Source organism: Elephantulus edwardii, unplaced genomic scaffold, assembly GCF_000299155.1.
Source record: "Elephantulus edwardii isolate Elephantulus edwardi_28Jun2011 unplaced genomic scaffold, EleEdw1.0 scaffold00243, whole genome shotgun sequence".
NCBI lineage: Eukaryota > Metazoa > Chordata > Mammalia > Macroscelidea > Macroscelididae > Elephantulus > Elephantulus edwardii.
In genome coordinates, this window is record NW_006399993.1 from 4,111,447 (window position 1) to 4,133,617 (window position 22,171).

General features: G+C 45.2%; 1 protein-coding gene across 1 annotated transcript in view; it reads left to right on the forward strand.

The window, feature by feature from the left end:
* ERI3 (ERI1 exoribonuclease family member 3) overlaps positions 1-22,171 on the forward strand; it is a 176,826-nt gene that overhangs the window by 51,483 nt on the left and 103,172 nt on the right. The window contains exon 6 of the mRNA XM_006899009.1: positions 1,508-1,599. Coding sequence (XP_006899071.1) covers positions 1,508-1,599 — 92 coding nt within the window. The remainder of the gene's footprint in view (positions 1-1,507; positions 1,600-22,171) is intronic.

The following is a 22,171-nucleotide window of genomic DNA, read 5'->3' on the forward strand; positions in this document are numbered from 1 at the left end:
TTTCTTTAAATTCCTCTGTGTCTGCCAATTCCTTTCTATATAATGACTCAGTATATTCCTTCCATCTTCTTTTAATACTTCCTGGATCATTTACTATTCTGCCCAAAGCATCCTTGATTACAGCAGCATAGGTCGTCTTGTATTATGATGAACTGCATATCTTTCTCTCTTTCCTAGTCTACTATCTGTTTTGTGGTGGGCATGTAGTATATTCTAAATATCTCAAAATTCTCAAAGCAACTCTGGGAGGTTAGTCATCCTGCCCTTTTTAATACATGATGGAAACTGAGTTTCAGAGGACTTAACTTTCAAATTACTTCAAATTAATAACAAACTGAATATGGAAAAGTCAAGACTAAAATCCATATCTTGTTGACTTTCAATCCTGTATTTTTGACTGTTATACAGGATAGCCTTAAAAAATAATAATCCTCTGTGTGTGTATAAGCAGTAGTGTGATAGGAATCTTCTGAAAAATAAGTCATATTTCATAAATTCTTAATGATAATTTTCTTCTTATGTACTGATTTTAGTGTGTGTACTTCCAGAGTGAGTGCAAGTAATAGAATAGATCAAAAGGGTAGGGAGGGGAAAGACAGGCCTGCAGTGTGTTTAGGAGCAGTTTCTTTCACTGTCTAGGAATTGAGCCTTCAAAACATTCTGCTAAATTTTAATTCTCAGTTAAGTAGAGGATGATTGCAAAGTCTGAAATTAGTTTGTAGAGTTTTAGCAACCAGAGCAGTGTTAACACAAGTGTTGGGTGATAGAACTCCAGCCCAGCAAAAATGCTTCTCAAAACAACCTTGGAACTCCTGATGAAAATTTACTTCCCCTTTCAGAAATGAGCTTTGGCTATGAAGCCTTCTCTCCCAATTTACCTGTTGCCTGTCTTTTCACACGTATACCAGATATGGTTTTTGGTGTGAAGTGGATTCTGACTGATTTGGTTAAGATCTTTGAGAGTGCAGACTGGTTTTTATTAAATTCTTTCTGACACAGCAAATAGGAACAATAGATTTTATTAAACATTTAGTAGGTGTGTGAAATGAATAAGTGAAAGAAGATGTGGGCTAGAGTTCTTGCTTGGAGCAGGACTCCTCTCAGCTTATTTTCCTGGCCCAGAGCAACCTGTGCTAGGCTGTGACTTTGTTTAAGGACCAAATGGGAAGAAAGGCCAGCTTAGAGTAAGGTTTTTGGACTGAGTGACTGGTTCCTGTCTTTATCCTGTCCGTGATGGGCCGCCCGTCCATGTGGGAGTGGAAGAGCTCTCCCTTCTCTCTCTGAAACTTGGCCTTTGGGGATCTTTCTGAAGGGATCTCCCTCCACATACCACCAAAGGCCTGAGTCAAGGCTAAGAGCCCAGAGGGGAGCCATAGCTGGGCTCAATAAGATTACAATTTTCTCTAGCTCTCATTACAAGCAGCTTATCTGAAGTTCACTGTTGTGGCTCTTCACAAACTCAGAGAAAGAACAAGGAAAATCTCATCTTTTCTTGTGTACTTTTCAGAGGGTCGATGAGTGGATGGCGAAGGAAGGCCTCTTAGATCCAAACGTCAAGTCAATTTTTGTCACCTGTGGAGACTGGGACTTAAAAGTCATGTGAGTATGAGAAGGACTTGCAAATTTTCAGAGCCCTCAGGAGCTGAGTCAGGGATTCCCTGCATATGTGGGGCTGTCAAAATTAGAAGAGGAATGGAAACCCTGCTGGTGAATGGGGGATAGGTAGGTCAAGGCACTACCAGGCCTGCTACTGTAAGGATAGCTCTCCCAATACTGGGCTACGTGTTATTGCCCTAGAAGGAAGATCTTTGCAGGGTTGTTGTTGGAGCTTTTTGTTGCTTTTAAAAAGCAAACACTGTGTACGTTGTACTGCCTCTATATAAGCACTATTTAATTGTTTTTTAAATAGCTTATTTAACAATCATGTGAAGCACTGTAGGATACCTATTTCATAGATGAGGCAGTTATAGTACAGAGAGAGAGTAATTTGCACAAGGACATATAAATGGCAGCGCCAGGGTTCATACTCAAGCAGCCTGGCTCCAGAGTCCTTTCTGTGCTACCCTCCTATCTGGGTAAGGCCCTGGTGATCCAACTCAGAGCCCAGTATAGAATGAGAGGGCTGCTGCTAGAAAGCTTCCCAAGTCTGAAGCATCTTCTCTTTCCTCCTTTATCCTCCTTGCTTTCCCCTCCTTTTTCTCCTGATCATGTTACAGAAAACAGAATTGGTTCCTTTGCTAGGCTGACTCTTCTGCATCCTGTCTGTCCTCATGGATGCCTGGTTTCTCACAGCCCCTGGGAATTAAAAGGGGGTAGAGGTGGTGGGGCACTATTTGCTGAGGATTGATAGAATTGATACTTCTATGTTCTTTGTGCCTGAAGACAGCAGTGTACACTCTCTGTGTGTATGTGCGCATGCATGCACACATTTGAGTATAGGGTAAGGCTCTATAGGGTGTGTTGTTAATCTGAGCTGGGGAGTAGTGACTGTGGAGTGACATTTCTTACCAGATCAGGATGTATAGTCTGACAGTACAGTTTTATGTCTTTGAGCGCTGGGGCTTTGAGATACAATTATGTACCTAGTATGAATGTCAGGTCTGTTACTGAACACCAACTCTTGGTAAACCCAGAGGAGGAGCAGACCCCACTTCACATAAACACATATCCATATGTCCCTTTTCCCACACTCCTCAGATTGTGTACACACTCCTCAGATTGTGTACACACACAGATTGCATACCACTAGGGATGTACACATAGGTCCAGAATATCTCTGTACTCCCAGATGACACTCATTTATCAGATAAATTATACAGGCTGGGTCTAGAAGCAAATATGAATCAGTGTTGGGCTTCACGTAAAGGTGATGAGGTGAAAGGCTGTGGTTCTTGTTTGTGGTTTGGAAAGCTTTGAGCACTTCCTACATCAGGGAACAGACTTGTGTGAACCCGTACAAGAAGAGCTCTTCAGGTGGGATTCAGGCTGCGTGCCCAGAGTTCTGGGGCTTCCATGGCCCAGGAAGAAGGCTCCTTGGCCCAATCCAGCTATCCTTTTCCTCACGAATAGCTCTTGCCATTCCATTGGTTTCTTTCTTCATCATGTACATTTCCCAAACATCTGTCGTTTAAAATGTTCGCCTCTAACTCTCCAACTATAAGTAGTGTGTGTCTCTGTGTATTTATGAAAACTTACCTGCATGTGAGGTTAGGGATTATCTGGTCTGATTCCTAGACTTGGACTTCTCCTCATGACATGGAGAGGACATTTCAAGGGAGTTTTCTTATTTGGGTCTGACCTATAGCACCAGTAGGGCCCTTGGTATGCTGGGCCTTGAATGGCTATTGATGGGTAGCTTAGAGGCCACTTTGCATCTTCAGAGAAATAATGCAGTTAATCAAGAAGAGGAAATGGCTTGGGAATCCAAGCATATCAGAAAAGAAACCAAAGTTAGATGAGTGCATACCTGTTCTCAGTTCTCCAAACTACCTTCTCTAGTAAGAGGTCGTATTTCCCTTTTATAGATGAAGGTGGGGAAAAGCCAAAACAGCTAATAAACCCTGAGACTCAAAAAGGTATAGACATGTAATTTGACAGAATTACATTTTAAGACCTTATAGGTTTTGGGAGACATGGGTAGAAGCAGCAGTGACTAACTTTGGTGGCTGGCTTAGGAGCCAGAGAAGCTCTGGAAAATGGAGTGCAGGAAGGAAACAGATGTCAGGTGGCAGGGAGAGGGTGGGGAGAAGAGCTCTGTGGCTGCTCATCAGAAGCCAGACTTGGTGTAACTGCTGGGAAGGCTCTTAATTAAATGTGTAACAAAATAAAAACAGCAGAGAGGAAACCTAAGTAGTGCTGCGTGACAGTGCACAGCTTATCCACGTTCCTGGAACTTCTCGTCAGAGGCTCATCAGATGCCTCTCGTCAGAGCCATCAACTTTTTTTATGTGCCTGCTAAAGTCTGCTGATTAGCCTGACAAGGGTAGTGTTAAATTGACACCCACAACTTGTTAGTATGTGGTTTGCTTTTTATTTTGACATCCATTTTCAGATTTAACCAAGTCTAAGGAATTCAGCAAATATTTTCATCTCACAGCATAGTTTCCTGGAGCTGGGACTCCTCATTGCTCTTCTCCTCCTCTTTCACTTCTCACTGTTTCCTCTCTCCCTTCCCCCACCCTTTCAGCTTCACATCACTTTTCATTGGAAAGGGCCTGATTAGTCAGGCACTGCGAAATGGGAACTGAAGTGGCAGCAGAAATCCCACTGGAGAAAAGAAGTCTGCTCTCATCCTGACAAAATCATTTTGTGTTCATCTTTTGTTAAAGCTGGATGAGTTGATACTCCAGGTTTGCATTGGCTTTAATGCCATAGTTGCAGAACTTGCTGAGGTGGGTTTTAATTTAGTGTGCATGAGTTTAATTTTTTTTCTAAACTTGTTCACGAAACAACCCTTGTTAAAGGGTTAGCCCCTGGTCAGCTTGCCTTTCATACCTTGTCTCCCTTCCCTTTATTTCCTTACAGGATTTAGTGTTGATTCACCAGTTTTCCCTGTTCTGTGTTGTCCAGGGGTCTGGTGGTGTTATAGCCTGTAGTGAGCTGTGCAGCTTCTCCAAAGGTGGCATGTCTCCAACAGTTTGAATCCACCAATAAATAGCTCCTTGGGAGATAGATGGGCAGTCTTTTCCTGTTGCGATTTACAGCCTTAAACCCGCTGGAGGGTCATTGTAAGTTGGACTGACTATGGCTGAGAGTGTTTTGAGTTTCTGCTGTCCGTGAAGGGAGTTTCTCTGTAAAGGGGTTCTATCTTTGACATTGTGGAAGAGCAAGATTGGTGCAGAGTGTGGGAGTGACTCCTGCAGACATCATCTTTAAGGATCTTGGCGTTTAGCCTGTAGCTTAAAGAGCAGGTTCATCAGCAGCATAGCACAGTAGCTGAGAAGCAAGGCCAGAAGATTTTCTTCTATGATTTGGGTCTGAGATCAGGAAGAGGGAAAGATGGGAGAGAAAGAGCTGGGAAGAAGGTGCATTTGGCCTATCATGCAGTCTAATAGAAGCCCTTTCGGAGAGGGTTGGGATTATCAGACACTGTACCCTGGAGGAGGAGGGTCCAGGGACTTGCTCACAATCTGTTAAGAGGACACTTAACGTCAGTCTCAGCCTCAGCCTCAGCTTCAGCTTTCAAATGAAAAGTTTTCTCTCTCTGGAGGTTGAGTGTGTAAACATTGGCCTGACTGACGTTTGGCTTTGTTATCCTGCCTGTCATGTGGGCTGCATACCCTACAAACTACATATATCCTCCTGCTGGTGTGGTATAGATATAGATAGACCTAAAGCATTGCAAGTTTAGAAAATTTGGAGATTGAAACATATTTACTCTGTAAACTTTTGTTAAAATCACAATAAAAGTTAAAAAAATGCCTTTTTATTTTTTAAAAAAATATTTACTCAGATTGCACTACTCACTGTGTTTGGGAAGATGCACTCCTTGGGGACTACTGAGGCATCATCAGGGTCTAGACTGCCAAAGAGCTGAGGTTGCTGTTTCCTGGAGTAAAGTACCACAGGGACAGATAGACCGGCATCCTCGGGAGAGCTCTGTGCAGTCTTGACTGTCTTTCCTATACCAGCCTGAGTGTGAAAGCAAAGAGAACTATACTGCTAATTCAGAAAGGTTCTGGATTTTCTCTCTGTCATCGTCATTGTGTTTATGGGATCTGAGGAAAATGACCCACAGACCTTAGCAATGGATGATAAGCGTGATCCTGGAAGCAATGTAAAGGGCCTACCCTGAGAAATTTGTGCCTCTAGGACTGAGGACTGGGACTTCTCTGGAGAAGTTTATCTCGAAGTTAGAATGAGCATTTATTAAGCACAATGAGCAGTCTTCTCCTGTGTGAGCTACAGCCTCTGAAAACCCGCTGATTCTGACTCAGCCGCACGAGATAGTGCTTTTACTGTATACTAGGAGCTGTGCTGTTCTCTTTGCACATGTTGTTGTTGTTGTTAAGTGCCATCGAGTTGCAGGCGATTCATAGCGATCCTGTGAAGGAGAGTCCTCGACGCTTGGATGCCTTTCATCCTCTCTCCAGGTTCATAGGGTTTCCAGAGGCAAGCTATTATGGAAGTGGATGCCACTCCTCCTTCTAATCTTTGCATATACCTTATTTAAGTCTCACCATTGTCATGAAGGGAGCTCTGGTGGCATAGTCGTGAGGAGTTGTGCTGCTCACCTAAAGGTGACATCTCTCTGGTGGTTTGAATCCACCAGCAGCTCTGCTGAAGAAAGATGAACAGTCTCCTATATGATTGACAGCTTCCAAAACCCCGCTGACCAGTTAGCTATGAGTCAGTGCTGAGAGCAGTGAATGACTACGTGACAGTCATTTGAAATAAGACTTTTTTTAAAACATAAAATTTTATTTTAATTATGGTTTTAATGAATGTTTATAGAGAAGTTAGATTTTCATTCATTCATTGTTTTACTTTTTACTCCCTCCCTTCTGCTTCCCCCAGTTCACTTTTTTAATATTCATTCATTGCATTCCCAGTCTTCTTTGCAATGAAATAAGAGCTTTATATAATTTTTTTTTCTTTTCTGTACCACATGTTATATAACATGGGAGGAAACTAAAGCCTGGAAAGAGAAGTAATTTATCAAGGGCACATAACCAGCTTATTACAGAGCAAGGATTTGAACCTAGGTAGTCTGATTCTTAGTTAGAATCAGATTTTATCTTACCTGGATCTACAGTCAATACCTTTGGTACCAGCAGTCAAGAAATCAGAAAACATTGCACTGTGAAAGTCTTCAGTCAGGGACCTCTCCAGGTTATTGAGGAGCAGCAATGTTAGTTTGAGGACTAAGGTATCGCTGATTCAGGCTGTGGTCTTTTCAGCCTCTTGCTGTGAATGTGAGAGGTAGGCGATGAATAAGGATAACAAGAAGAATTGATGCCTTTGAGCGGTGATGTTGGAGCAGAGTACTGAATATCCTATGGATGGCCAGAACAACAGACAAACAATGTCTTAGAAGAGGCACCACCATATTTAGGTTTAACTGTGGAGCATACTAGGCTTTGGTCTTTTACTAAAGATTTTCCAGGGCTGGAGCCATTGAGTCAAACAGAAAAGGCATAGCCAGAGTGCTCCTTGGAGTCAGAGATAATAAAGCTTCATCTCTTATACTTTGGGCATATTATTCAAGAGGCTGTTTCCTGGAGAGGGACATCATGCTTGGAAAAGTGGATGGAGAGCAAAAAAGAAGAAAACCCTCAACCAGATGGATTGACACTGACTGCTGCTTGAATGTCAGAAATCATGAGGATGGCACAAGGATAGGACAAGGTTCAGATCTGTCATACATTGGGTCATACTCGACTGAATGGCACCTAACGACAACAAACAGTCTGACTCTAGAACCCATGTGTTTAACTCTGTATGCCATCTGATGTCCATCCGTTGTGATCATGGCTTCGTGATATGGAGTGCCCTTCTGTCCTTTCCCTGCACTGAGTGGCAGAGCCTCCGACTGTTCTCTGACACTTTGGGCTGCTGGTTCCTAGGCTAGATGTGTTGGTGCAGATCTGAACTGTGATGTTCATTTTTATATGCAGCTGGAAGACATGGGGTGGGGAGAGATTTTGGGCTTCCTGATGACCTCCTTGCGGGGCTACAAATTAATGTGTCCTCAGATGTGTTTTAAGAAAATATCACTGTGGACACTTCAATCCTGTGGTACGTTTAGAAAGTGGTGGGGCATTTCGTTGTGCTCCTCACTTCATGAGACCATCACCCTTTGTCATCCTTTGCCCGTGGTCTGCCAGTTGGTCTGAGCACTGAGTGGCATCACCTTTGATTAGCACCCTCCTGGGTGAAGGGGCTTGGGTGAGAACTCCCTGCCAGTCCTGACATGTCTCATTTCCCTTTACTTTTATCTGTCAATGCAAGCGCGTGGGCTCCCCTCCTGAACTAATTTAGTTTGCATGTGTTTAGACACATTGCCAAATAGGGCTTAGCAAAGCGGAACTGAGCTACATCTCTTTCTGAGTAGGGAACGAAAGGTGGATGAGTGCTCCTCCACAAACCAGAGAGAATCGTGGATGACATGGACTGTGTGTGTGCAGGTGATAGGCATTCTGCCTTGGCCCGCCCAGCTCACAGCGGGCCTGCACAGCCATCTTCTGGTCGTCAGCAGGGGCACATGAGGGATGGCTCTCTCTCTTAATGAATTAGATTTTTCAAATGGGGCTAAGACTAGAAAGAGAGCAAATCTTGAAGAATGTTCCCTGTCCTGTCCCCCCATCTTCACCCCCAGCAGAAGCAAAATTCAAAGTCAAGTTTAGTGAGATTTCGCAGGGCAGGGAGAGAGTTCATAAGGTTGTGTCTTTGCTTCTAACCCTAAAACTCCCTGTGAGGTTAGCAAGATGGCTTTTCTTTCTAAGCCTGTGAGAATTATATTGAAAACGTGGACAGCTGAATGCTCCCGTTTTCCATCTTGCTCAGAGCTCTTCATTTCCTCCTCAGTCTCCTAAGATTCTTATCAGGCCTCACCAGGGAGAGATGGAGGGAAGGAGAAGGTAGTACCCAGAGTTTCCCCACTTTAGAAGTAGGGTTCAGCCTAATGGATTGCCGTAGTGAGGAGATGGTTGACAGCATGATTTTTCTGTCAGACTAATGCCTGCCTTTTCCCTAGTGCTTAAATACCCTGTGTCATACCACACTTGGGTACCATCCAGTCAGCAGTTATGGGGGCATCTGCTGTATGTGTAGTAATTACCATATTGTGGGCTTCTGCTTATGCATAAGGAGTAGGAATATTGCTACAGAAAACAGAAGAGCCATCAGGGGGTCTTGGTGAGGGGCTCCGTCTTATGGATATGAGGCCAATGGGTCAGCTTTCTGTCCATGAAGAGGTACTCTGGGTGGGCAAGATTGGATCCAAGTCAGCACTGGCCCCGGTGCACAGGAAATGTGTGTGTGAGGGCTTCAAGGGGTGAGGGTGGGAGTGTGGGTTTGCTAGAGGTTGCACAGGAATTCAGGGCCTTAGTGTTACAGCCCAAGCCTAGAGAGAACGGGAACTAGACCTTCTGCTGCCCTCCCTTCAGCTTCCCTAGAGCCCTCTCGTCAGCAGGGGTACATTGGGTTAGCCCCAAGAAGGCAGCTTGAGTTGATGGGGTCATGTTTCAGCTGCAGCTAATCCAAGTCACTCGATATAAATCTCTTGCTGCTGCCTCTTCCCTCCCTCTCATCCCCAACCCACAGACAGGGAAATGAATCCTGGCCCTCGCCCTGAATACATCATGGCAGGCCTGCCTCTAATGAGAGAGGGCCATTCATTGTGGGGTGAAACTCCCTGCAGAGCTTGGGATGCCATTAATTAAAGAAGAACCACCTGAAGCCAGTGGTGCGGCGCAGCCTGCCACGCTCAGATGGAGTGGTGGTGGGGTAGCCTCGTTAGCTTGACAGCTCCTTGGGCTTGGAGTTCTTGGCTTGGAGGAGTGAGGAGTGCCCCTCCTTTCCTCTGAATCTGGCCGCCTTAGGAATATATGAAGGCCCCCACCTACTCATGCCCTGGGCTGAGAACTGGCAGGAAAGGGGCTTGGCAGGAGATTATCCCATCTCCTGTGTGCGGATCCTGAGGCAGGCATAGGTTTCCCTGTCACCAGAACAAGCTTCTGGTTCCCAGGCTGTGATCTCTGGACTGTTCTTCATGTAGTCAAGTCCTTGACTTGCAGGTCAGTGGGCATCCCACCCTATATTCTCTTTTCAGAGAGCATTTTTAGAGATGACTAGTGAGCTCTGGAAGGACTGAAGAATTGGGCCTAGAAGCCCTGTTGTCTGGCCAGCAAGCATAGATAGATAGCGTCTCTGCTTCACAAACAGAACTTCTGGTCTTCTGATTTTCTGAGCATTTCAGGCTGACGGATGGAACTCTAGTAGCAGCCTCATCTTATCACCTGGGAGTGTATCAGAGAGTCGGAATCACTTTAGTGATTTCTAGGAATCCCCTAGAATAGGAATTTGCTCAGTTAAAACCCTGTGAAAAGATAAAAATGCTTTACTTTGCATTTGATCAAGCTTTGATATGTTTACAGCAGCAGGTACCTCATGTGTTGACCTGTAACAAACAGAACTTATGACTAGAATACTCTTTGTTATTTAGTTGGTCCCAAGGCAAGTATTGCTTCCTAGGTTCTACTCTCAGTTTGGTCTTTGGAGTCCTCATTCCTGGCAGGGAGAGTTATAGGACTTGAACCCTTCACTTTAACCCAAAGTTACAAGTAGTCCAGTCATTCTCTACTTGTCAGGAAGACACCTTCGTTCCTGTGGCTGTGGCACTTCAAAAGAGTCTCTGGAAGTCTAACTCTGTGCTCTGTGACAGGAATTCTGATCAGCGTCTGGTTCTAAGCTCTACAGCAGACGTCCTGATAGGCCGCTTCAGAGAGCGTTAGAACCTGCTGAGGGTTTGACTTTACTGGTTCATCTTTGTTTCCCTAAGATTCAGCGTGGAATAGATCTCTTGCAAGGCCACATCTCCTGGGACTTGAGCTACACTTCCTTTGTATTTGAACCTTTTTTTTTCTGGCTTCCCAAGTGTTGGCCACTTCTTTGGTCCCCTCTTTCCTCAGGCAGCTAGAGAGTGAAGTCTGGAGGGCCTTGTCTCCTACACTCTACAGGGAAAGGGCCACTTGTTACTCTTAGAATATATTTTCCTTCGAATGGGTTTGGGGTTTTTTATAAGATCAGTGTTTTTAAATTTTTTATGTGAGTCTTGAGTATCAATCGAGTATCAGCTCAATGTTTTCTTTTTTCTCCAGTATGCCAAGTTCTTTATTGGTTTCATTTCTTGCATTTGAAATACTTCTCAATCCTTGGCTTGGAATTCTTTGCCTTAGTTATTCTTTAAAAAAGAGAAGAAAAAGCCAATCAACTTCTTAGAACACTCTAGATTCTTAACTAGAATCACCATTGAATACTTTAACTCCTGTATACCATTCAAAACCAGATGTAGCCATTTTCAGGGACCTTAATGATCTCAATATCCTTAAGGCTTGTAACATGGCTTTAATATTGCCAGCTTTAAAAAAAGATTCCTGCAGAAACACACACAAGTAAGCAGAGTAAACAGCTGGCTTTTGATGTCATTTTCTACAAGTTTATACCTGTGTAAGCACTACCAAGGACAAGGTAAAAGAACTTATTCCTAAATCCCAGAAAGTTTCCTTATTCTTCTCTTGAACAATAATGCCTTCCTACAGCCAGATAACAAATTTTTTTAACTTCTTTTAATTGGTTAGTTTTTGCTTGTCTTTAACCTTCATTTGTTGTTGTTGTTGTTATGTGCGGTCGACTATGACTCATATGTAACCTTATACACAATATCTCTGAACTCTGCTCTACCCTGAGCCAGTCTAATATCTGTGACACACTTACCCCCACTAGCCCAGTTATTGTGTCATCTGTGGTCTTCCTGTCTTATGCTGTCCCTTGACCCTTCAAGCATGATATCTTTCTCCAAAGACTGGTCCTTTCTGGCTACATACCCAAAGTATGGGAGACAGAGTCTCAAAATACTTACCTTAAAGGAAAAGTTTGGTTTCACCCTTTTCAGGACAGAACTGTTTGTTCATTTACTTCATCTAAAAAGTACGTTAATGGATGTGTTCTGTTATGCCTGACATTGTGTTCAACATAAGTGAGATTCATTCACGGTTACATAGCTTTGGTTTGGCTTATTTATTGTGATACAGTATTCCTGGCAATGTAGTATGTAAGGAGTTTTTCTGCTAGCCCAGAGGCAGGTGGAGGAAGATGGGAAATCTCCCTTGCTGTTTACAGCTTCTGAAAACCTGCTGGGGGGTCAGCTATGAGTGAGTTCCAACTGATGGCACATAACAACTTTCCATTGTGTGACCATTCTACAATTTATTCTTTTGATGGACTACCCATATAAATGCTCAAGTAATAAGAGAATCTTCTTAGGTCCTTCTACCTGTTTAATCTCTATCACCTAATTCATTTCCTGGAAGACCACATTGTCTTCCCTGTCTCTTTTGGAACCTTTACTGGCCTTTTTCCTTTCTGAACTCCTGTTTTAGAAAGTCTAACTGTAGGGCTGTAGAGTAACCTTTGAACTCTGCTGTCCAACCCATGTGTTGGTTTTTTTTAACCGATGTCTGTTAAATGCCTCCTAAGTACCTTGCATTGTTCCACAATATTGAGGGTACAGCAGTGAACCCTCAGGTAGATAAACAGAAAACCCTCAGAACCCAGAGAGATGAAACTTCTTGCCTTCATGGAGCTTATATTCATTCTAGTACAAGCATCTTGAACTGGATCCTTTTGCATTTTGTGCCCTAATACCAGAAGAATCTCAGCCTTGTCCAGATTCTTTTATGCAGGGGGCTGCTGCAGGAGTTATGTATGTTGGTGGTACTGTCTTTGCAAGGTGTTTTGAGATTTGTGGACTTTAATCTTCCTTTCAGCTGTTGCCTGTCTGGCAGTGAAAGGGTTTCTCAGTATTGGTGCTTCTCTTCCACTATCCAGGAGTCTGATTCCCTCAGAGGAGAGAATTAATCTCTAACTTTCCATGCCTGTAAGGTGAGTGACCTCTCTTTTGTCAGCGCTTGCCAATCTATCCTCTAATTCCCAGCCAGGGTAATGGAGACATTACTTTGTGCTAAAGCAAACCACTAGTTCCTTCAGTGCTTTGCAGATCCAGGCAGTGGAGTAGAGGAGCCCTGCAGGTATCTCCTCACAGATGCCCAAGCACCTGGAGGTTAGATGGAATTGCATGTGGGCAGTTACAGTTCTTTTTTTTTTTGTTTGTTTTGTTTTTAATTTTATTATTTTCGTGTGCGTGTACCGTCAAATCAGATCTGACTGGTACAGGAGGAGATTGTCCCTCCTTCCCCGGCAGAGCATCTGGTGGATTCGAGCCGTTTGCCTCTAGGATTGTAGTTGCAGGTCCTTGCCACTAGGCCACCAGAGCTCCCCTGCAGTTACAGTTCTTAACAATAGTTTGCAGATTCAGCAAGGGACAATGCCTGCCATCATGTTTTTTCAAGCCACCATCCATATCAAGAGTGACTACTACAGTTTTGTCTGAATTCCAAAAAAGGTCATGTTCCTAAGAACATGGGAAGAGACTGCAAACCACCCCAGTGAGGACGAAGCGGCAGGGAGCAGGGTTCTTAGGAGGTGAGGATCAGGGAGCGCCATGCTTAAACGATTTGTGGACTCTCGGAGCTTAGCTCTGTCAGGCTTTGGGAAAGATGTCTGTGAGTGGGTGGGATAAATTCTCAGTGTCCCTGGCTAAAGGGTGACACAACTCAGACTTGATAGTTCTATAAAATTGTTTCTTCCAAAGCCTTCGAGGATATTGGTTTGGGGAAGAAAGCAAGCCAGCCCGGAGAATACTGGGAGCCTGACAGGCCTTTTTCTCTTCGATTCTTTCTTGCAGGCAGCCTGAGGCAGCCTGTCTCTTTGTTAACAGAGTGACAGCAATGTGACACCATGGAAATAATTACTAACAAATCACGGTGCTGACTGCAAGCAGCTCTCTGTCTTCAGAGGCATGTCAGGGTGCATTAGAGCAGGACTAGAGGAGCGGCCCATGTGGGGGCTGAGATACAGTCTACACTCAGACACTCTCTTCTTCTCCCCCCACCCTGACCTCTTTCTGCAGTGTTGGACTTGCTTGTTCTTGGCCTTTTCCCTCTAGGTCATCTGAGGGACCAGCTGGAACTGTGACTTGCTTCTTCCTCTGGGTAGGTATCTAGGTCTCCTTTCTTTACTGAGGAACGAACACCTGAGTAGTGATGAAAGCCAGGACTTCTTCTGTTAGGTGGCTTCCAGAAGGTGGATGGCATGTTCCCATTTCTGATTTACTGTCTTGCAGGTGGAACTAGCTTCCCTTGCTAGTGGTTTGGGGGGTGACAGAGTATTTGCTCCAGCTGGACCCAAGGGGAGGCAAGCCTCACATCTGAGTGTTAGCTCTGATCCCTTCCCCCACTAGCCCTGGCTCCTTAAATTGCCATAGTCAATTTTTGGTAAGTCGACTTTGTCCATTCCCTCTTGGTTAGCAGAGTGATTGCTCTGACTGTCAGGGCTGTAAATAATGTTCCCAGTATGTGTGGCTGGAGGCAGCCTTGTGGGGTGGGGAAGGGAGTGGAAGGAGGAGCAGTACTCCGATGGCTGGCTTGCTCGCACCCCTCCCCTCTCATACAATATTTATCCAGGGATGGGAGTCAGATGCAGCGACCTCAGGGGTCACCCAGTTAAATAGCTTCTGAACCTCCCTGCATTCTAATTGCTGCAGTTGTCCTTTGCTCTAGAGACTTCTCCTCCCCATTGTCTGCTGAGGCACACACTAATGGCTGTTCTCCCTGGCCCTGCTGGAAGGCATGTGTGTGTAGCAGGGGGCTGGGGGGAGGGAGAGAGCTCATTGCTACCTTCCTTTCTCTGGGGATGAGAGAATCTAGGTCCTATTAACAAGTGGCTTTAGCTAGGAGGAGCACAATCCCTTGCCTTCCCCTCTCCAAAGCCAACTGTAGAAAGAGGCCCAGGAAGTTGGCTTGGTTGACAGAGCTAAGGACCTTTGCCTATTTCTAGCCCTCTAACTGGAACTTGGGACTAATGACTTCTCTATGGGCAGCATGGAGTCAGGAGACACACCTTGAGTATTTACTCATGAACATCATTTTATATTTCCATGGTCCCACATTGAGGGCTTAGAAATTCCTAATGAATATTACTTCCTATTGAAATATTGGGAAAAGATTGGTCCAATGCAAAAGTCTGCTTGGTCTCCTGAACGTTGAGTTAGAAGGTTGATTGGTGTTAAGACGGGCCACATTTTTACTAGGATCTTTTGTAAATTTCAGTTACCTTCACTATAGCTCTTTTCACCCTAAACATGCTGTTGGAACTACCTTTAAAGGAGCATAATGTATCCCCAAAAGCACTGGCCTGTAGCAGCTGCTTCAAGTCCACCTGTGTTGAGGGCTTCTTCAGACCCAGTAAGTACTATACTGAGTCTTGTAAGAGTGACCAAGTGATCAGGACAGAAAGAACAGCTTATACATACCTGATCACAAGGATAAGTAAGGTAGACTGTGAGAACACTGTGGACACAAAAATTCTCTGAGAACCCAGAAGAGAATACTAGAGATAATGAGTACAGGTTTTATGTTGTTATTGTTGTGGTTTTTTAGCAATAAAACAAAAAAAGTTTAACAAAATATTGAAAGAATCCCAATGTCACAAAATACCTAAAAGTTGACCTGCTCTGTTTAAAGTTGGGGCAAGGCCATGCCCATTCTTCCTTCACTTCCCCGAGTTCATGAAGTGGCCTGATGATCCATCAGAATCTTAAAGCCCCATGGTGCACAGCCCCATCACTGCTGTCCAGTTAGCTCTGCCTCATAGTGACCCTGCAGGAGGTTTCTGAGGCTCTGAGTTTTAATCGAAGACCGTCCATCTTTCTCTCGAGGAGCCAGTGGAAGGTTCAGACCTCCAGAGACACTCCGCCTTCAGGTTAGCACTGCAGCTCATTACAGAGTTTGCCACCAGAGCTTCCTTCAGAACCGTTGGCTTGTCTTTACAGAACAGAGCATGATTCTTTCTAGGCCAAGTGCTAGCACATCTTGAATGAATCAGGGCACAGTGAACAGCCTGGAAGTTCTTGGGAACTGTGTCCTTGAGTGCCTGCATGGGAGTAGAGGTCAGATAGCATTCCAGATCCTGAACAGGAGGAGGATGCCTCTCTGTAGAGCCTCCAGAGGGCATTGTAGGCCATACAAAGGCAGCTTGCATGCAGGGTCAGGATGGCCACAGGCTGGGTCAAGACTGTAGTAACATGAGATGGATGAAGCATCTTAGAGACAGATCAGCCTGTTAAGAAGCTCCTAACTTCCTGGCCAATGAAAGAATAGCTTATCAGTTGAGCTTATCACCAGGTACTCTGGATAACTCTTCTTTCCCTGCTTACTCCCCACTCTTGGGCTTCTGCCATATTATCTGAGGAAGAGAGCTTTGGCCGGATCTAGTGGCAGTGCCAACATGTCCTGTGGCCACAACAGGTGGGAGCATTGTGCCCCTTTAATTTGAGGAGTTGTCACAGGAGGTGCCATTGTCTGTTGTTTCACTAGGGAGGAACTGGGAAGGTACAACCTGCATGATTTCATGAAGTGCTTGTGGCACTGGGGAAGTGCTTGTGGTGCTGTGTACTTCCTTTGGTATTTTTGTGGGCACCATGTAGTAGAAATGGAGATTGTTGGCAAGTGGACTAAAAAGAAGTGGCATGGGGAACCACTATATATATGTGTGTGTGTGTGTATATGTATATATGTGTATATATATGTGTATATATGTGTGTGTGTATATATATATGTGTGTGTGTATATTTATGTATATATATATATATATATGTGTGTGTGTGTGTGTGTATATATATATATAAAGTACCCCTTGGAGACTTCAAACAACTGTTTGGCAATAGGGATTTAAGGTTGATAATCCATGGAGGTTGGGGTGTCCCTCTGTACATGTTTGTATCGTGCTGTCTGTTTGGGAACTCTCCAGAGCAGCATGTCTGGGAACATTTCCAGCTGTGCCGCCAGATCCAGACGCAGGTGACGGCCTTTCGTCTGTACCATGGGGAAAACAAGAGGAAATTAAATGTCATTTGCCCCCTGCACAGCAGGTTGCTGCCAGATCAGACACTGCTGATCAGAGCTGTACAGAGGGCACTCGAGGGAAGGCTTACGCCTGCAGCCATGCCCTCTGAGCTGTGGAGACTCCCAGGTGATGGTTTGGCTTACTCCCAGGGTTTTCTCTGCCCGGCTGGGCTCACCCTGGCCTAGAGCCAGCCTTGTGCTATGTGGCAGCTGTGGCCTGTGCCAACCTGACGGGCTGTGTGTGTGTGTGTGTGTGTGTGTGTGTGTGTGTTTGTACCAGCAGGAAAAGAATAAGGGAAAGGGCAGAGCATGACAGTAGAGCACACCCAGGAAATATTGAGGTGCTCAGGCTTAGAAAAAGCTTTGTGGTATTGAGGAAGGAACACGTCATTAGAATTAAAGAGACTTAGGTTCATGTTCTGGTACTTCAAATAAAAAACCAGAACAGTTGCCATCAAGTAGAACTGTGATCCGTAGAGGTTTTAAAGGACTGTGATTTTTAAGAAGTGCATTGCCAGGCCTTTCTTCCTAGGTACCTGTTGGTGGATTCAGACTGCCAGCCTTTCGGTTAATAGCCAAACACATAACTGTTTGCACAGCCCACACCCTTCATTTCTTCATCTTTAAAATGAGAATTACTATTACCTCAAACTTCTTATGCCTCCTACTGGGATTGCCAGCTGAACCTTCCTTGCTTCCCCAGGTCTGGAAGGATGACCTGTAACCCTTTGACCTGAGGCTTCTAGCAGGAACTATGATTTGAGTTGGCTGAAGTTGATGTGAAGTAAAGGGGTTGTAAGTTGGTCAGGAAGGCACAGCAATAGTCTCTCGCTGCCTTGGGCCCCACCTTATCCTCGTCCTCTGAACCAAGCATCACAGGGTCTTTATGAGGTGACTGTGGCTGAAGGTGTTTACAGTGAGGTGGAAGACTTGCCAGACATCACCTGTCTGCTTGGGAAGCTCAGCTCACTACCTCCAGCCTCCCATTTACATTCCCTTTCCTTTTGGGAAGGACCTCAAGGATTGTCCCAACCCCTCCCTTTCCTTGAAGACCTGGTATCGGGCTGTAGTTCTCAGCTCTGTGATGACATTTATTAACAGAGCTTTGGGGAAAGGTGTTTTAATATTGTGAGAGTTTGCTTTCGAAAACTCCCTACCTTCCCCTTTGTGTCCCCCCCATCCCCATCTGAAGCTGGCGGTGAAATTCATTAGTGTTCCCTGACAGGCAGTGGCGACAGAGGCGTTCGCTGTCTGCTTCCCGCTCCCTCGCTCTCGTGCTCCTGCTTCATGCACACTGATATTTAAAGCTGATGGGCTGCTTATAGACTTCTTGTACCATGACAAGTTTGGGGAGGGGATTGGGAGAGAAGAGGCAGACAAGGAGCCAGCTGTCACACTGGTATTTCAAACACTACTCTCTCCTGACCCTTTGCAGGCTCCAGCAAGTGTATCATCTTTCTGAATCCTGTGGTTGGAATTGTAACCTGCAGCCATCCCAAAGGACAGGAGCAAACACGGGGGCAAAGTGGGTTGAGAAGTCGGCAGTACATTCTCCCAGAGCTGTGGTCAGGCAGAGAAGGGACAGAGTTTCTCTCTCTCTCTGTCTCTCTCTGGGTGTGAACTTGAGTAAAGGAGATTGAAGTTGGGTTTGTGTCAGTGCTTCCCAGCTTTGCCCTCCCATCACTAGAGAGCAGCAGTCTGTCCTGAAGTAATCATTACATTTCATGTTGTGGTTATCCTCTGAGTTGGGCCTGGAAGCTCCCGAGTATAGGGATCAGCTTCAACCAGCCTCTATTTCTTAAGGGACCAGGGTCTTGGTAATGTCCATAAATATGTGGTGGGCATTTTAGGATAGAAAGCTCTCCTGTTTTGAGTCTAAATTGGGCCATTGGCTTGTATTCCCTGATGTTTATATGCTGATTCTTTGACTTCAAAGAATCATTTCTGAGCTGTCTCCTCTGTCTATCTATCTGCTCTCACTGAGCCAGGCTTCTTTTACTTCATTTCTATATTAAAGTGGTTCTTGAACTTTCCCTCAGCTTGTCATCCCCAGCAAGGCTTCTCCAAGGTCTTGTTCATAACTATAGCACTTTTCTTCTCAATGCAGGTGGCCTGGAAGCATCTGCAAAGACTCTTGCATGTTTGGTCTTAACTGATCTCCTTCTTGCCAGAATCCCTCCTATGGGCCCTTTATTATTTATAAAATGTGTTTCTGTTGGTTTGCTCATTCAGTCCTTACATAGGGAGGCATGGAAGTGATGGAACTTCCAGGAACACATGGTCACTTGACCAGGTTGCCTGTTAGTGTGGTAGATTATGGTGTACTAGGTGGAGGTTGGACTACCTCACTCCATTTACACACACAAAGACACAAATCTGAGGTCTTTTTTTTAGCTCCTGGTGCCATCACTGCTCAGTTTCAAGCAGTGACATGCTCAATTTTAGACACAGCACTGTGTGTGTTTTGTCTGTCTGTCTGCCTGCCTAGAAGATAAAGGAGGTAATGGAAAGAAATGCTGTGGACTTTTCCTATTGGAGATTGCAGCCAAAAGACTTTCTCCCTTCAGATACAGATGTATTCTTGATCTGTCAACAGCCATTGGTAGGCTCACTCCCAGTGACTCCCCTTGTACTCCATTCGGCCTTCCTACCCACTTATCCTATTTGTCTCTAACAGGGGTTTCTGGTTTGAGGCTATGTCTCTGGGTATCTTTCTGTCCCATCCTGTTCTTGCTGATTCCTGCAGCTAGCTAGCACACTGACTGCTAGGCCTGCCTGGGCTGGGCCCACACTGTGTCTTCTGACATGATGTGTCTCGCAGGTGAGATGGATACTAACCAGCTTTGATAAGTAGGAAGCTCGAGCATTAATTTTTTATACATCAGCAGCAGCCAAGTGAGTGAATTCAATTATGAATCTGCTTTTTCTTCACCCTCCCCCTCATGTGGTTGTTCAGAGAAGATACTAAAGAACCTGTTGAAAGAGAAACCCCTATTTCCTAGCTTGACCCCCTCACTAATTCCGGTTAAATTCTCACACTGTTGCTGTGGTGACACATTGTGTCCGCCTCTGTTTGTATAAGAAGATACAGTGGGGGTAGAAGGACCAATTTGTGCAGAGATAAAAGGTGTCACAGGCAGATAACTAACGTCCCAGCATCGTGCCTGCTCTCATTGTTGCTCAATTTGCTCTGTGTGTAAGCTCAGCCTTCCCCTCTCTCTTCCTTCCCTCCCCTTGGTCATATTTTACTCCGATGCCACAGTGTAATGATGCCCTGCGTAGTGGGGGAGGAGATAGGCACCTCTGGCTGACAGCCCTTCCTGATAACCAAATTCCAGCCCATCCATCACAGGCTACTCTCCTCAACTTGAGGAAAAGTGATCATGAAAGGCGGGCCGTTTATCATTCAAGTCTGTTTATCTCTGCTGGGTGGGGGAATGAAAACAGGAGAGACAAAGAGCTATGTCCTCAGCTAAGTGCTGCCGGGGCTGAGATGGTGTGTCTTTGTTGGATATGGGTTTGCATTGTGCTGTTTGTCAAGATTCTGATTAGGTGGGACTTCTATATTGGGGCCCCACAACATGGAACCTTGCTTGAAACTTGGCCATGGGACTTGAAAAAAGGCATATGAAATTGTGGCAGTTCTGAGATGTGGAACTGGTGACGTTCCTCATGAATGTTTGAAATAAGCATCCTGCACAGGGACACATTCCAGTCATCCTTCCTGGGTGTTCCCTTGGCAGCTTTTCCCTTCTGGCTAGTTGGTTGGAGTCCACTGGCCTACTCCTTACCAAGCATGGTTCTTCTTGGCTTTGCCATTCAATGATGATTTTGAAGAAGCCTAGGTCTTCTTGGCTCTGTGATTCAGCTATGATTTTGAAGACGCCAGAGCTTTTCTTGTTACGTACCTTTGCATAACAGAACAGAATAGTTTGCCTCCTGCTAGTACGCAAGTTCATACATACCTAGAGCTATTGGGCATCAAGGATTGACAGATCCAGGTTAGGATAGCAAGAATGGTTGGAAATTCTGCTAGCCTCTTTAAGTACTTGGGTCTGCTAAAAAGTGAGAGTGACATGTAGCTCTGTGAGTTGAGGTTTCCTCTGAAGCTAGGAGAGAAAAGGGCCCGTAGGAATCGTGTCCATGACCTAGCATTCTGGAGTATCTCCCTGGTGTCTTACTAGTTTTGGTTGTTGCTGTCTCTCTGGTAGGCCTCCTTGGATACTGCTAGTTCTCTCCTCTGCCTGCTTCACTTAAACTTCAAAGCCGAGCTCCTCCTCACAATGGCTTCACCCTGGCCATACCCTTTAGTGAGGGTGGCATTCCCTTAATGAGCTCCCCTGCTTTCTTTGCCTGGCGCCGGGCTAGCAACACCTGTTTGCCATCAGGGCTGTCTGGGTCCAGCCACAGTGACTTGGTTTGCAGCTAGCTGGTGGGGCTGAATGAGGGGTGGGTGAGGTGAGCCGAGGAAGACTAAGCTCTTTTTGCTTCTTGCTATATGCTTACGTCCCCATTCCTCCGCACACTGTTGTCTTCTTTTTAAGTCTGTTCAAGGCTCTCTGCTGCTTTCATTCTTGTTTGTTGTTGTTAGCAAAACGGGTACTAAATGAACTTAAGGAGTAACCCACCTTTCTAACTTCCTCAGAAAGGAGGAGTAAAGAGGCAGCCAGGATTCCAAGAGTAGAACATAATGTTCTGGTGATCACTGGGCTAATGTGCTAAGAACAGAACCACCTGGTAAATGCTAGAGGTTTGGCTCTTTATGGCCCTGAACATTGTTTGGAAAGTGATCACATCCCTGGTATAGACCCTACAAGCAGGATTGGGAAGGGACTTCCTTAAAGGAGGCCCCTTGCATCATGAAGCTGAAGGAAGTTTTGATTTGAAAAAAACCTGTTCCTTTTTATGGTCTGGACATAATTGGCTTTTTCTATTGGCCATCGGTGATGTCATTCCGACCCTAATAAAGAAGGGGAAATCACACCTGTGGACTTGGTGCATAAAATTTCATTGGGCAACAGTAATAAGCATGGCCAGATGATGTTTGGGCAGTTGGGGAGCTTTGTGCCCAGTGACTCCAGCTGCATGGAGACCAGGGCACCATAAACCTGCCTGCACATTTATGCCCGAAGGCTAGCAAGGCTCACTGCCAGTGGCTCTTGGGATCAGTATCTTGTAGAATTCACAGCATTCCCGCCCTTTGTGCTGGGAGACTTTTGCCCTCTTCCTTTCCAAATTGGAAGAACTGTGGAACCCTTGGTCCTCACTGACCCTGGCCATGTACCCAGGGGTGGCTTTGCTCTGAAGAGCACTGAGAGCACACACTTAGCCAGTGCCTTGTGCAGTCAGAAAACTTAGCTTCCATTCCTAGTGCTGTCCTTGACTTGTATGATTGAGCAAATCCCTTTCCTTACCTGATCCTCAGTTTCCTCTCTTGTGTACAGGATAACTCTAACGCACCTTCCTCCAGGAATAGTACTAAAGTGTTC